The sequence below is a fragment of the Centropristis striata genome, chromosome 21 (assembly GCF_030273125.1).
Source record: "Centropristis striata isolate RG_2023a ecotype Rhode Island chromosome 21, C.striata_1.0, whole genome shotgun sequence".
Classification (NCBI taxonomy): domain Eukaryota; kingdom Metazoa; phylum Chordata; class Actinopteri; order Perciformes; family Serranidae; genus Centropristis; species Centropristis striata.
In genome coordinates this window covers 22683221-22700157 of record NC_081537.1, presented here as the reverse complement: position 1 = coordinate 22700157, position 16937 = coordinate 22683221, and the positions used below count along the sequence as shown (strand labels likewise).

The 16937-nt window shown below is 35.9% G+C and overlaps 1 protein-coding gene across 1 annotated transcript; it reads right to left on the bottom strand.

The window, feature by feature from the left end:
• On the bottom strand, window positions 1–16414 carry LOC131959074 (ATP-dependent RNA helicase DHX8-like). Its single transcript, XM_059324177.1, has 23 exons — window positions 16280–16414; window positions 16046–16131; window positions 15899–15965; window positions 15134–15225; window positions 14894–15000; window positions 12930–13229; window positions 11783–11927; window positions 10950–11141; window positions 10298–10385; window positions 10067–10164; window positions 8330–8477; window positions 7694–7875; window positions 6574–6768; window positions 5494–5679; window positions 4921–5131; window positions 4641–4822; window positions 3917–4057; window positions 3665–3820; window positions 3436–3573; window positions 2959–3087; window positions 2605–2801; window positions 1677–1856; window positions 1–401 (listed from the first exon to the last, which is right to left on the bottom strand). Exons 1-23 carry the CDS (start codon window positions 16380–16382, stop codon window positions 182–184), a joined length of 3543 nt encoding a protein of 1180 aa, XP_059180160.1. The 5' UTR covers window positions 16383–16414; the 3' UTR covers window positions 1–181.
• Between the last annotated feature and the right edge of the window lie 523 nt (window positions 16415–16937).

The following is a 16937-nucleotide window of genomic DNA, read 5'->3' as shown; positions in this document are numbered from 1 at the left end:
TAAGAGCATACAGTTTTTATCTGCAATGGTCACATACATCAAGACTGCGATTTGAAGAAATTATAAATCTGAAGTACAACAGGGATAAAAAAATGCAGCATTGATCACAACATTCCAATTACAGAATTAAGGTTTGTCAAGAGTCTTTTCTCTTTCTCAGTCAGTCTCCAACACAAGATCTTCAGCGTCGTCTGAAGGCACGAGAGATTCTCCAGGCGTTGGGTTCCTCGTAACGGTTGTAGAGAGGTTCCAGTTTCTGTTGCCTCTTGTTCCTGCTGAGGCGTGTGGGGTCGGCGACTCTGTAGAAGGCCGGAGCGAACTCGATCAGCCAGCGAGGGTCGATGGTGGTCACCTCCCGCATGTACTCTTTAGTGGTCAGCACTAACTCGTGGTACACCAGCCTACAGGGAGGACAAAATACACTTAATACTTTGACAGTTATTATTGCATTAATCTATATAAAAAAAAAAACACACTAAAATGACAATTCGACATACTATTGACTATTATTTTTGTATACTTTAATGAAGAAAAGATACTGTGACAGTAAGACGCTGGCCAGAAATGAAAGAAAAACACTATTTTGAGATGTCCAAAAATGAGCAACTCAAAAAAAAAGTCATACTATAGCATGACGTTTTTTGTCAAAAATGGTCAAATTTTTAAATGGCTAAAAAGGCTTAAAATCGGTCAATTATAGTCTGTTTATACGTATAGTAGTATAGTTTGTCCAAAAGTAGCATAAAAAAAAACATATTATGGGATGTGCAAAAATGAGCAACTCAAAAAAAAGTCATACTATAGCATGACGTTTTTTGTCAAAAATGGTCAAATTTTTAAATGGCTGAAAATGGTTAAAATTTGTCAGTTATAGTCTGTTTATATGTGTAGTAGTATAGTTTGTCCAAAAGTAGCCAAAAAACACCATATTATGGGATGTGCAAAAATGAGCAACTCAAAAAGAAGTCATACTATAGCATGACGTTTTTTGTCAAAAATTGTCAAATTTTTAAATGGCTAAAAAGGCTTAAAATGGGTCAATTATAGTCTGTTGATACATATTAGAGCATAATATGGCCAGAAATGAAAGAAAAACACTATTTTGAGATGTCCAAAAATGAGCAACTCAAAAATAAGTCATACTATAGCATGACGTTTTTTTGTCAAAAATGGTCAAATTTTAAAATGGATGAAAATGGTTAAACTTCGTCAGTTATAGTCTGTTTATACGTGTAGTAGTATAGTTTGTCCAAAAGTAGCCAAAAAACACCATATTATGGGATGTGCAAAAATGAGCAACTCAAAAAAAAGTCATACTATAGCATGACGTTTTTTGTCAAAAATGGTCAAATTTTAAAATGGATGAAAATGGTTAAACTTCGTCAGTTATAGTCTGTTTATACGTGTAGTAGTATAGTTTGTCCAAAAGTAGCCAAAAAACACCATATTATGGGATGTGCAAAAATGAGCAACTCAAAAAAAAGTCATACTATAGCATGACGTTTTTTGTCAAAAATGGTCAAATTTTTAAATGGCTAAAAAGGTTTAAAATGGGTCAATTATGGTCTGTTTATACATATTAGAGCATAATATGTCCGGAAATTACAGAAAAACACCATATTATGGGATGTCCAACATTTGTCCAGCAGCCTCACAGCAGGATAACAAGGACTCACCACTCTGGCTGGCGGTTGAAGAGCGTGCTGGAGGGGTGCAGGTACACCACCTGCTGGTCTATCAGGGTCCGGTACCCGTCATGGGGGTGCTTCCTGGCCGAGTTCCTGAAGAAACCGCTGCAGATCGCTTTCTGGACCCTCATCGTGGCGTTTCCACAAGATACCACATCCAGCTTGTGCCTGAGGAAGATTTAATGTTGTTTAATCATTTTTAAATAGTAGATTTTCTTTCACATCATGTAAACATTGATTGTAATAAACACTGTGTGACTATTTATCTTTGTTTTATTATTATATGAACTACCATGTTCTTCCACATCATATGAGGTCAAATGAAAAAATGTCTATTTTTCCATCGTCAACAACTACAGCAAACACTGAAACTGTTCCCGCCTTTTTAAAATGGCGGTCTATGAGGCTGTGGGTGCGTTTTGGTGCATCCTACACTCGAACTATAACTCTGACAGCTTTAGCAGAGGAATGTGAGTGAGACCACCAATTTTCCTACGTTTCTATGTATAAATTATTTCTGTAGAGTGGCATTTGCGGCCTCAAGCGCAGTTTCCAACTGTATTTTTTGACAAATTTTTCTCTCCATCTACACTCTAGCTATGATGACATCCAGTCTAGCCTCTCCACAGGGTAACATTGGGGAGATTTTTTGGCATGTTTTTGGCGAATAATTTGACAACCGTTTGCCAAAACCCTTTGAAAAGTCATAGCACACTTGTCATGGCCGAGCCGATCGATTTGATACCTTTTTAGTGTATGTGCAACCAAAACTCCGGGATGAGTAGTCGACCGAAAAAAAATGGAACAAACGGAAGAATACATAGGAAGAAGCCAGGTGGATAGTTTATAGTGTGCTCTTACAAGCACATTCAATAAAACAAATGACTCAAACTGAGGGAAACCTCACACAGACTACCTGTCCATGATGCTCAGCATCTGCTTGCGGATGTCTTGTGCTCTCTTTAAGGAGCGAGCCTGGATGAAGTTCTCGAAGCACCAGGGGTTGGAGAACTTGTTGTTCTTCCAGGAGTTGTAGACCGCCAGCAGGGTGAGGTGGTCTCCCTCAGGCTGGAAGAACTTTGTCTTTCTCTGGTCAGCCTGGGCCTGTTTGTCCTGGAAATAAAGGAAGTCATTTCCCCATTAAAGCATTTGGTCTGATACATGTTATTTCACAAAGGTTTTAAGCCTTAAATGTTATATTTCATATCAAACATTTGGAAAGACAACAAGCAATAACATGTGCATGTTTGAACTAAGTGTCTTCTGGTACCTTTGGTCTGTAAAAGATGTTCTGCACCGACAGCATGGACACGATGGTCAGCATCTCCTCACTGCAGCCCAGATGGACGGACATGATCAACATCTTACACAGCATGGGCTCCAGAGGAAACTCAGCCATCTGAACCACAGAGACATGCACACAGTATAAATGATGTACAGTGGACAAAGTTATTTTAGGTACAACTCACTTGGTGATTTAACCTTCTGAACCCCAACAAGCAGTTTCAGGGCATCTTTGTGTGCTGTTTTTACATTTTACTCACAGTGTCCTTGTATTTCACTACAATATATAAAATCTATATAAATCTAAGTCCTGCAGCTCTATGGAATCAGCACAATCATGGCTAGAAGTGGGAACAACTCAAACATGTCTTTGTGCAGAATAACTTTTTGCATTTTTTGCAAAGATGTCAATAATGGTTTAATGCAACAATCTGAGTACAGTAGATTTTCAGTTTCTCCTCACCCTCCTGCCCAGCCGTGTGAGTAATCCTTCATCGTCCAGAGCTCCCAGCGTGTAGAGCTGCTCCATGGCTGTGATCAGAGTCTCCATGGGAGGAGCGTCCATGAAGTCAAATGCCAGGAGGTCATTGATGCCCATGGCCTGATGGAGGAGGAGAAAAAAATTAATGACAACCACAATGGTACTCTGAGAGCATTGCCCACTTCACAAATAAAGAAGTAAAGTGCATTACCTTCAGAGACAGCACGGTGCTGGCCAAGTTGGTCCTCTGGATCTCCGGCACGTTGGTGGTCAGCATCTCATCTCTGTAGGCTCTCTCAGTGTAGAGTCTGTAACACTTCCCCGGGCCCGTCCTGCCGGCTCGACCCGCCCGCTGCTTGGCCTGGGCCTGAAAACACAGCAGGGATTGTGTCGTAAAGAGATGTGCACTCAATTTTTCAGCGTACGATAAAAACCACTGAGTATTGTGTCAAGATGGAAGTACCTGTGAGATGGGAGTCACCACCAGCTGGTCGATTCCCGTCTTGGAGTTATACACGATCTGTTTAACAAAGCCGGGGTCCACCACGTAGTAGATCCCATCGATAGTGAGAGACGTCTCAGCGATGTTTGTGGCAATGATGACCTGGTGGAAACAGAAAGAAGTGACCAGAAATGAATTACTGTATTTTAATAGAGGAACTGGTTGCACTCTCTAAAAATGCAAAAAACACATTATATTTTACTCTCTGTGTCCTTGTTGTCCACTGCAATATATAAAATCTATCAATCTAAAGTCCTGCAGCTCTATGGAATCAGCACAATCATGGCTCGAAGTGGAAATAACTCAAGCATGTCTTCATGCAGAATAACACAGTTAGAATTTAATTTCTCTGATAAATTATTTCATAAAAAATTGGGATAAAATGGAATTTAAAATAACCAATATTTAAAAATGACATAAATTAACCAAAACACACAAAACTACCAGAAAAATTACATAAAATGACCAAAAAAAGATACAAAATGACCAAAAAAAGAGACAAAATGACCAAAAAAAGACACAAAAATACCCCAAAAAAAGACGCAAAATTACCAAACAATGGTGTAAAATAACGAAAACACACAAAATTACCAGAAAAACGACAAAAAAAACTGTGGATTTTTGCAGATCTCCTCAAGAAAACAAACGTTTGGATCCTGGTGGGATGGTGGGGTTTATTAATTACCTTTCTGCTGCCTGGAGGTGCAGGGTCAAAGATCCTGGTCTGCATCTCGCTGGGTAGGGCAGAATAAACCGGCAGGATGATCAGTTCAGGAACAGCAGGCCCCAGAGACTTCATCCTCTCATACAGGATCTCACAGGCCGTGTCGATCTCTTCCTGACCAGTCAGAAACACCAGGATGTCTCCTGGACAAAGGGACAAGAAGAAAGATTTTGTCATTGTAAACTTAGGAATAAAACACCACAAAATATTCTTCACTTGGTAAGGAAACCTGCGTGTGTACCTGGGGGCTCTGTCAGATGGATCTGCATGACTGTGATGAGGCCGGCATCCAGATAGTCTGTCTCGGGCTCTTTGGTGTAGAGAACCTCCACGGGGAAAGTTCTTCCTGGGATGGTGAAGATGGGAGCTTCAAAGAAATACTGAGAGAACTTGACAGAATCCAGCGTGGCCGAAGACACGATCAGCTTCATGTCTTTACGTTTCTGTATCGTCTAAAAGAGACAGACGAGGTTATTCTAGGAGAAATGGATTTACTCTTCTTTAATAAAGCTTGTGGAAAGTGAAATACCCACTTAAGAAGACCAAAGAGCACAACATTACACTTATTCTACTATAGAAAATTACAATTATTCTAGTGTAATAATTACATTTATTCTAGAGTAATATTTACATTTATTCTTGTGTAATAATTATATTTTTATTCCTGTGTAAAATTACACTTATTGTAGTTTAAAAAATACAGTTATATACAGTTAGTGTAATAATTATATTTATTTTAGTGTAATAATTATATTTATTCTAGTGTAATAATTACATTTATTGTAGTATATAAGGCTTGTGGAAAGTGTAATACCTTCTTGAGAAGCCCAAAGAGAACGTCAGTGTGGATGGTTCTCTCGTGAGCCTCGTCGAGCATAATGAGGGAGTAGAGGCTCATGTCGGGGTCCAGCAAACATTCCCTCTGCAGCATGCCGTGGGTCATGTACTTGATCACTGTCTCAGTGCTGGTGCAATCCTCGAAACGGATGGTGTAACCCACCTAAAATCAAGTATAAAAAAGTATATCCAAGCCCAAAGGTGAGTGAGGAAAAATTCTGGTGGTCAATTTTCAAAAATAAAATGTTCTAAACGTTTTTTTCTTTTAAGGTTTTTCCAGGATAATCCATCTGGGAAACAGGTGAGAAGAAAGTTTAGCTGGCACAATTTTCTGGTACTATTGGGCTTTTTTTGTCGGTGAAAAGAAACATCTTTGAAATAAATGTATTTGATCATTTATTAGTCCAGGTATTAAGTATAAGTAGAGTACAAAGTATTATTATTATTATTATTATTATAGTATTAGGTAATTTAATTTTAAATCAAATTTGGATGAATGGGTAATTTTTGACCCATGTGTGGAAACATGATGTAATAATACAAAAACGATTTTTCTTCATAAAGTATGAAAGGAAAAATGGATATAATGATCTGTTGTAATAAAAAAAGATATTCAAATAACACTTAAATAAAATAAAAAAATAAAATAAAATAAAATAAATTGATTTAAAAAGATAGAGCAAAGAAACACACAGCCAGCATGAAATAACATAAGAAATGTCATTTTTGACCCATGTTGTGCATAAGAAGGGATGTCCATATGTTGTGCATTAAAGGGTTAAAAGCATTCATGTTTTCCAGCAGAAGAGTTTTAATTCGTCCCAAGAACAGGACTAGAGTACATTGGTGCATCGAGAGTCCTTTTTGGCCAAAATGAGTATTACAACAACAAACTCTTGATACTAGAAAAACTATGAATTCGTAAAAAACACAGGAGAGAAAACAATTTAGATCACATTAAAGTCTTTTCTTTTCATTCTCGTGGTTTTCATGGATAAATACTACCGCTGAGAATAAAAAAAATAAAAAAAAGAATAAAAAAAGAATCCCTCTTCACCTCTTGTCCGAGTCTGCAGCCGTACTCCTCAGAGACTCTCTTGGCCACCGACATGGCGGCCACACGGCGAGGCTGCGTGCAGCCGATCTTCCCCCTGGCGGTGTAACCGGCCTCGGCCAGGTACTGAGTGATCTGCGTCGTCTTACCAGACCCGGTTTCTCCGACTACAATCAAGATCTGATTGTCGTGGACAGCCTGTCAAGAGAAAGAAGGAACTAGTAATTGATTCTAGATTTATGTTCTACATTCTATATTCTATTTTAATCTATATTCTTTCATTCTAGAATATCTAGAATTCTACTTCCTTAGCATCCAGCAGACTTCTTGGTGCTGCATGATGGAGTACTGCAGTGTTTGATGTAATGAATTAAATTCAATGTTGTTTTTAATTATTGAAATATCCCAGACAGTGGAAAAAATCCCCCGGCATCAGGTGTACAGAAAATAAGATGATGAGCTTTGAGAGAATATTTACAGTAGCATCAAGTAAACAAACTGGCATTTAAAGGGTTAAAATTCAAAAAATGAATGAGTATTTGGTCATGATAAAGAAATCAACTCAATTAAAGTGAAAAAAAGTAAAATTCCCCAGCTTTAAGGGAATATTTACATTTTTATGGTGTTTTTCCCCACCACAACATTATGTAAACTATCTGGTATTGAGGGTTAAAAGAGGGTTAAAAATAAATTCAAAGAAAGTGGAAAATAATATTAATATTTAGTATTTTTATAACAGTTTAAGGAGGTTTTTGGAGGTTTTCTAGGGGTAAAAATGAAGTTAAATTCCCCTAGCTTTAAGAGAATATTTACATTTTTATGGTTGTTTTTCCCCACAACTTTATGTAAACTTTCTGGTATTTAAAGGGTTAAAATTCTGAAAAATGAATGATTTTTTAACCAACTTCAGTCCTGATCATAACGACCAAATACTCAGCTCGGTTAAAGTGGAAAAAATATTAATATTTAGGATTTTTATGGTTTTTCCCCACATTATGTAAACTATGTAGTGTTAAAGGGTTTTAATGACCAAAAAATGATTAATTTCTTTGACGAGTTATGCTCACTGTTACAAAAAGAAACCAAGCACCTTTTCCCGGCTCAGGGGTTAATCTTCTTGTACCTGAACCAGCTGCTCCTTCAGCTTGAAGATGGGCAGACTCTCCCTCTGCTGCAGGATGGAGAGCTCCGTCCTCTTGCCGTACGACACCTGGTTCCCTCCGAAGGCGTATCTCTTCCATGCCGGCAGATCGAGCGGCATCGCTCCGATGCCTCTCATGTTGGCAGCAATCTGCCTTCCTTCATCTGCACAGGAGAGGAACAAAAAGGGACAAATGTCCGGCGGGTTGCTGTTTAATTTTGTTTAATCTAGATGAGCTGCAATGATAACGAACTTCCTAATGAACGCTTTCTGTATGAAACCATGAGTCAGAGGTAGTGACCAGGAGTGGAAGGAACTTGTAAAGCCTCCGATCTGCCCTCAGGCTGCAGCAGACAGTCACAGTGCATTATGACTGTGTGTGCCGCGTTAACTCATGGGGAAGCCAGATAATCATCTCCAGCGATGCCGTGCTAACAATATAACAGGGGAATAGGCCTGGCAATACAGAAGGTTAAATTTCATTTTTCTAAATTTTAAATATCTGATTGATTTTGTCCTTTTAATTAATTTCCGGTTGCTTGAAAATCCCCCCCGGTTGCACACATTTAAATCTGCAGTCTGGTTTATAAAGGGTTAATGGGCAGTGCAGGTCCTTACAGTCGGGCATCGGGTCGATCCAGTTCTTGTGCAGGCCGGTCGGGATGGAGTCCATCTCTGCAGCGCGGGCCGCCTGCTTCACCTCCCGCCTCTCCTTAGACAGAGCGCTCTGCATCATGGCGGCCTGCGACAGAGAGCCGTCTGGATTCTGAGGAACACAGAGAGAACAAAACAAACTGTATCAGTGTTTACAGCACAAACAGACCAATACAAATGTTGAATTACCGTCTATTATAGTGCAATAATTACATATGTTAGAGTGCAATAATTGCATATATAATATGTACATACCCTTGCACTTTACTATGCTGCACTTCTGGTGCTAAACTGCATTTCATTGTTCTAGTACTTGAATGTAATCTAATCTAATTTATTCCAGTATAAAAATTACATTAATTGTAGAGTAATTATTACACTTATTCTAGTGTAATAATTACACTGGTTGTAGAGTAATTATTACACTTATTCTAATGTAATAATTACACTAGTTGTAGAGTAATTATTACACTTATTCCAGTGTAAAAATTACATTTATTCCCGTGTAATGTAATATTAATATAGCGTAGTATTCCTGTGTAAAATAACATTTATTCTAGTAGAAATAATTACATTTAATTATAATTACAATAATTAAACTTATTCTGGTATAAAAATGTGGTTTATTAGAGTGACTATTAAACATAATTTAGTGTAATTACATTTATTCCTGTGTAAAATTACACTTATTATAGTAGAAATAATTACACTTATTTTAGTTAAATAATTAAAATAATTGTAGAGTAATAAATACATATATTCCTGTTTATAATTATTGTAATTTTCTATTCTAGAATAAGTGTAATTATTTCTACTAGAATAAGTGTGATTTTAAAGTAATTATTACATTTATTCTAGTGTAATAATTACAATGATTTTAGTGCAATAATTACATTAACACTAGTACAATTAAATGTATTCCGGTGTTAAATCACTTATTCTTATAAGTGATTTAATATCACTTAAAATCACTTATACTTATTAGTATGCATATTTATGATAATCTAGAATAGAAAAATACATTTATTCCAGTGCTAAATGACACTTGGTCTATCATAGAAATAACAATTATTGAAGAGTAATTATAACATTTGTTCTAGTGTAAAAATTACCTTTATTTCCATGTTGAATTACTTATTGTGGTATAAAAAATAAAATTACAAAAATTATTCTAATGCAATAATTATATTTATTCCCATGTAGAACTAACTCCTATTCTAGTATAAAAAAATAAATGTATTGTAGTGTAATAATGACATTTATTCAAGTGTATTTATGTTTTACTTATTAGTTTAGAAAGTGTCATGTTGGTTGTGGATGTTTGTTTGCTGAAGTTATTTATTTTTTGTGGTGTTTTTCCTCTTTTTTTATTGCACTGATCAGGAAATATATATATATATATAATAACTGTATTAACTGTATTCTGTACAATGACAGAATAGGACACAGACAGGTATCTTCTGTAGAGCTGCAGAGCCACCAGTCAAACCTACGCCACCTACTGGCAGGGAAAAGTAACAGCAGGAGGAGATTCTGATCATTCTTACATATGCACTTTTTTACAGCTGCTGTCAGTGTTTGTGCTGTTTTTATATTCTGTGTTTCAACCTTTATAAATGACGAATAAATAAATAAAATAAATAAATAATAATAAAGAACACTGCTTTCTCCAGACCATAAAAAACAAGCCCTGATAGATACCTTTACTATTTTGACTGGGCTCATGGTCGTGCTGTATTTGGTCTGTCCCCTCAGGAATGGCGGCTCCTCTTCCACCAGGTCGATCTCAATGTCTTCATCTGAGGAGGAATATTTACACGAGACACATCAGAAGAAAACAAACTATATTAATACCTGATACGGGATTCATGTCTCACACAGTATAAATTTCATTTTACTTGGCAACAACTTAACAATAATAAAGTGTTTTACCTTCATCATCATCTATTTTGGGAAGGATTCCCGTCGCCTCGTCAAATTCTGGGAATTCTTCTTTGGGAAGCACATTGGCTGCGATCATCTGAACGTGAGAGAAAAAAAACAGTTGTTGTTGACCATGATGTTTACCTTCAAGTGTAATAATTGCATGTATTCTAGTGTTATAATTAAATGTATTCTAATGTAAAAATTACACTTATTCTAGTATACAAAATTACATTAAGTGTAGACAAATTATTACAGTTATTCTAGTGTAAAAATTAAATTTATTCCTATGTAGAAATTACACTTATTCTAGTAGAAAAAATAAAAAATTACAATTATTGAAGAGTAATTGTTACTCTTATTGTAGTGTAATAATTAAATATATTCCTGTGTAGAAATTACACTTATTATTGTATACAAAATTACATTAATTGTAGAGTAATAATTGCATTTATTCCTGTGTAAAAAAGAACACTTATTCAAGTTTACAGAATGACATTAATTGTAGAGTAATTATTAGTTATTTTAGTGTAATGATTGAATTATAGTGTGAAAAATAAATGTATTCCTGTGTTATCATTGCATTTATCCCTGTGTAATAATTACATTTATTCTAGTGTAGAACGACATTTATTCCTGTGTAATTTATTCCAGTGTATACCTGGTTTATTTCCCATTTTTCCAGATCAGTTATTTTGGCGAGCCGCTTGCGTTCTGTTGGGTTTTCTTCTATCTCCAGCACGCTGGCTTCAGCCGGCCGGTCGGGGTTCCTCATGGCCTCGTCTGCCGGTCCCGTGTCCAGGTTTCTCCTCCGGTTGGGGTTCAGGTCCTCCCCGGTCTCCTGGTCCACGTCCTGGAAACATGCAAACAACTGCTGCTGAGGAACAGAAACTAAACAGCACACATCACATAGTCTGACTGTTTCCATTAATGTAAACCTACCTGATTCTTTTCATTTATTTTTTTATATTTTATTGGTCAAATGACATAACAAACAAGGTGACATGAGGGACAAATACACTACACCATGTGGACCACAAGTAAAGACAGCAGACATACAGGACAGACAACAACAAAGAAAAACACAAATGTACAACGATGTGCACAGAGGCATCTCAGCTGTATGTGCGTGTCTGTGTGTGTGTGTATATATATATATATATATATATATATATATATATATATATATATATATATACAATGGAAATAAATAGGCAAACAAAGCAAGAAGCACAAACGCAAAAAGAAAGGGGAGAGGAAAGAAAAAGGGAAAATAAGTAAATAAATAAATAAAAAATATATATAATATAATAACACAGGGGGACACGAGACATCACAATACAATATAGCTTGATGTGATACAGCATAACATCTTACACAATAACACAGTGCAAGATCATACACATAATCAACCCAACATAAACCAACTCATCATGACAATGACAACCTCTACCTGATTCTTCACAGCAAAGAGCAACAATGTTTGTGACTCACCTTCATGCTCAGGCTGGCTTTGGTTCCGGTGAACGACAGCACCTTGACTTTCACCTTCTGGCCTTTAGTGACCACGTCGGCCATGTTGGCAATACGTCCTTCTTTCCGTAACTCTGAGATGTGAACCAGACCTTCCCAGCGCTTCCTGCAGACAGTTACACAGCACAGGCTAGCATCAAGCTGCAGGCAGACGCTAGAGCTGCTCCATCAGGGCAAAATCATCATCATCATCAATATAATTAGTTAACATAATTGACTATTTTTTCCCTTAAATTTTTTTTTTTTTTTTGTAGTTTTTCAACTGTGAAGTCTCTTGAACTTTAAATGTAAGAGAGTAATTCTATGGGGAAAAAAATCAAAAATAATAATTAGGAATAAAAAATACATTGCAATAATAATAAAAACTATCAATAAAATAAATACTATTAACTTTGTTGTACTTCCAAACTACAAAACATTTGTTACGCTCATATTCAACATTTCGGTAATTTTTATTCAACATATTTCAGGCAATAACTCAAAAGAGCACCACCGTAAACAAAAAGGGGGGACGGTGGATTTATAACAAAAGACAAAAATATCATTGCGAATCAGAATGCAGCACAATAAATTGTTTAAGTTCGATTATCTTGTTTCTATAATCATCGGTAGCCAGAAATATTCTGGTATAAAAATTACAATTATTAAAGAGTAATTATTTCACGAATTTTAGCGCAATAATTACATTTATTTCTGTGTAAAATTACACTTGTAGTAGAAAAAATTACACTTATTCTAGTATAAAAAAATACATTTATTTCAGTGTAATAATTACATTAAATCTAGTAAATATAGTAATATTTTAGTAACTAGTAATAATAAAATTAATTGTTTTATCTAAATTATCTTGTTTCTATAATCGTTGATATGCCAGAAATTCTGAATGAAAATAAGGTTTGATTAATCTCCCAGCTCTAGCACACACTGCAAAAACAAATCTGAATGCAACATAAGAAAAGAAAATATATCCAAAAAATTCTAAATTTATCTGAGACATTTTGCGCTGGAAGAAACAAGGCAAACAAGCAACAATACAATCCTGGAAGACTTGTTTTAATGTTATTTCTCTCAGTGTCTTGGTATTATTTTCCATATGTTTCTGACTGACCTGAGGCCCTCCAGCTGCACAAAGCAGCCGAACTGCATGATGCTGCTGATCTTGCCGTTGTAGACGTCTCCCACCACGGGCTCGTCAGGCGGAGGTCGGTCCACCAGTCTGTCTCTGCAGCGCTCGGCGTCTCTGTCCTCCTTCTTGTTGCTCTCTTCGTCCCGGTGAGGGCTCGGCGGATGATCGCTCCAACGGGACGGACGCTTCCTTTTGCGCGGAGGGCTTGCTGCTCTGTCCGGAGAACGACTTTGCTGATGTGTGAGTTGTCTGTCTGTGTCTCGATTAGGATTCCCATCTGACCTGAGAAACAAATGAGAGGTCAAAATTTTACTCCAAACAAAGACGACTTTTATGTCATGGAAAAAATGATTAGACCACCATTGTTTTCTTCAATTTCTTGCTCATTTTATTGCCTGGTACAACTAAAGGTACATTTGTTTGGACAAATATAATGATAACAACAAAAATAGCTCATAAGAGTTTAATTTAAGAGCTGATATCTAGACATTTTCCATGGTTTTCTTAATAATGATTTTGGCTATTATAAAGAAAACCATGGTAAATGCCTAGATATCAGCTCTTAAATTAAACTCTTGTTATTATCATTATTAGTTGTACCAGGCATTAAAATGAAGATAATAGTCATTTTCTAGAATAAAATTACACTTATGGCAGAGTAATAATTAAAAATATTCTAGTGTAATAATTACATTTATTATAGCATAATAAATAAAGCGTAATAATAGCATAATAAATAAACATTTAATTTAATCTAATAGCTACATTTATTCTAGTGCAATAATTGCATTTATTCCAGTGTAAAAATTACACTAATTTCTTAAGGTTAAACTTTATTGTCCCCAAAGGGAAATTTGGCTTGGACACAGAGCATTACATCACACAACACAAAAGAGAACCATGACATTACATTGACAAGATCCTGAGAAGAACTAACATGGTTCTACTTCACAAGAGGAAACATAAAAAGAAAAAGAAAAAGGATGTTGCTGACAGCATGATACTTAGTAATCTGTCAGTTAAAGTGCTGATGTGTTTTTTTCCAGAGGTGGGGATAAAATCGATACAGCATAGTACCACGATATTTAGCGTGGCAATATGATATCGATTCACGGCTGCCAAGTATTGATATTTAGCATTCAATGGGCCGTCAGTATTTTTGCCTTTTTTTCATAGGCCGCAGCGGGCTTTTAGGAATATCCTGGAGATTCTGGTATCATATGAAACTAGAAGATCTGAAGAATCTATAGGCACCATGTGCATCAGGATATTATGTCGGGAAGTTGTGGAAATAACGCTGCAAAGTTCAGCTTTTTTATGTTTCATCCAAAAACAGAGCAGTGAAGCTTGTTGTCTGTGAAAGGTTGATAAAATGCTGCAGTTGTTGTCGTCCACATATGTTTAATATCAGTTCAGTTCAGTTTGACTGAATACTTTGTTGGTCAGTCTGTGGGTTTGACTCTCATTGTAGAGAAATAAAAATACTGAAGTGAGATGAATACACTGAGAATTTTCTCTTATTTGACAAAACAATTCTTAATTGAATTTAATTTTGTGGACACAAAATGCAGTTTAACAGTTAAATCACAATAATATCGTATCGTGACTCATGTATCGGGATAAAATTGTATCGTGGGGCCAATACGCTGATTCACAGCTCTAGTTTTTACACATTGTGATATGCAAAGGTTTGAATAAAGTCCATGTGCTAATGTGCAAGAATGTTTATTGCACATTGCTCTGATGCACAAAGATTACAAGTAAAGTGCTGAGTGCTAACATGATCCTGTATTAATTGCAAATTGCTCCATTGCACATTATTCAGCAGTTTATCTTCCTTGCTTGTTTTATAACTGCCTGCTCATACAAACGCTGTATAGACTCATCAGCTTATTTTCCAAACAGCAGCTTCCCACTTTTGGTAAAAAACTCTTTTCTTAAGTTACCTTTTATCGGAGCTTGTTCCACAGAAGTTTGGCATAAGCATCTCAAGCTCCTTCATGGCTGCTGCTGCGACCTGCTCGTCATCTTTCTCTGCGTGGCGCGGAGGAACCTGACAGAGAGGTTTTAACAGACAACAGCTCCATTAACTGTCTCTGAAACGGATTTCCTTTGTAGAGGTTTACCAGAAGAAAGAGCCATGAAATGAGCCTAAATATTCTGTAAAAGACTAATGAGAGCCTTACCACCCACACAGGATCATCTGGTTTACATAGAGCAGGATATTTATCTTTCAGCTTGTCCTTCTGACTGCGTGGCTTGTCCTGTGACTGATGACCTGTCACACACAGAGAAGAGATCATTACACAGTAGATCTGTAGCTGTAAAATATAAGTTATAGTTTGTGATGTTAAAGTATCTGTATGAACATTCAAGATTTACAATGAAATCATTCTGAAATGCAAGTCAATTTCAAAAGTTATTTTGAACCACTTCACTTCCAGAACAGTATAAATGAAAAACACACAAAAGGTACAATTATCCAATTATTCTGGTAAAACCACTGAATGAGAAGGTGTGTCCTAGCTTTTGACTGGTTCTGTACATTTATATACTGTAGCATCGGTTGGTTTATGGGCTGCTATTTTTCTGTTTTGTGAAATGAGTGACCGATTTTTCGTTAATTTTTCGTTATATCTCTGTTTTCTTAAAGTGCTTTCAAACTGTTATTTTGTTGTTGTTTTTTTAAATTGTGCTTACTAATTTGTAATGTCTTTGAGTATCCTGAAAAGCACTCTATGAATAAAATGTATTATTATTATTATAAAATTATAAGGGGTTTTGTCATTGGGAATATACATTTTATTATTTTTTTATTGTTATTATTATTAAAATGATAAGGGCTTTTGTGTTTTACATTATTTTTATTTTATCTTTTTTGTATTGCTGAGAATGTAAGGACACTTTGTTGTTAAATCATTTGTAATTGTAAAAAAAAACAATAAAGTTACCTGAACTTGTAGACGGTGCGGACCGCATAGTATGAATAAGTCTTAGTAGATTACCAATCAAGGTATCCTGAAAACAACAAGATAAGGTTTAAACAGCAACAAACATGAAAACTATTTAAGGAGGGGGTTTTTTAGCTGCTCACTTACTGTAAAATCCGCTCCATTTTCACACAGAGCTGCTTTGAATCCCTCTAATGTTGGGTGTTTGTCTGCCAAGTTGATGATAAATTCAGCTGTGAAACAATAAATTCAAGTTTAATGAAGTTATTGATGAAACAGGTACAGTTAGCATGATCACACCTGATTCTGATTATGATACACAGAGTTAGCTACAGCTAGCTCTGTAGCAGGAAAATAACGTTCCGCCCGTTGTCACTTTACCCAGATCCTTCTCGCTGATTCCCAGATGATTCTCCAGCTCCGTGCACACTTTAGAAACCAAAGATAAATATTCTAGACGTTTTATTTCTTCTAAAGCATCCATGTCTCCTGTTTTGTTTTGACCGGATCTGGAAGTCTTCTTCTTCTCCTGCTTTTAGTTTGAGCTCCAACGAAAGTGTTTTAGCGCTGCTGCCCCCTGCCGGCCAGCAGGCAGATTACAGTAAGTACAGTACAGTTTTTTTTTTTTTATATACATAGGTTTTTATTGATTTTTAATCATTAATCAATTTAACAATAACACAAAAAGTATATATTCCTATTCACAAAACCCCTTATAATTGTAATAATAATAATAATAATAATACGTTTTTATTTATAGAGTGCTTTTCAGGATACTCAAAGACACTACAAATTAATAAGCAAAATTTTGAAAAACAACAAAAAACAGTTTAAAAGCACTGTCAGACAGTGATATAACACCAAATAACTAATAATAATAATAATACAGGAAAGTATATATTCCTATTCACAAAAGCCCTTATGATTTTCATAATAATAATAATAATAATAATAATAGTAATAATAATAATAATAACTAGGACTTCAAGCAGTACTGAACGGGCCCTCGCAGTACACGCGTGTCGGGGTGTGTGCGTTA

Bases quoted from the DNA above. Each gene is read 5' to 3' on its own strand.
- LOC131959074 (XM_059324177.1), bottom strand. From the start codon at position 16,382: ATGGATGCTTTAGAAGAAATAAAACGTCTAGAATATTTATCTTTGGTT. The intron at 11,142-11,782 runs GTGAGTCACAAA...GCATGTTTCCAG, and splicing joins AAGCCAGCCTGAGCATGAAG to GACGTGGACCAGGAGACCGG. The intron at 10,386-10,949 runs GTATACACTGGA...TCTCACGTTCAG, and splicing joins AAAAATGGGAAATAAACCAG to ATGATCGCAGCCAATGTGCT.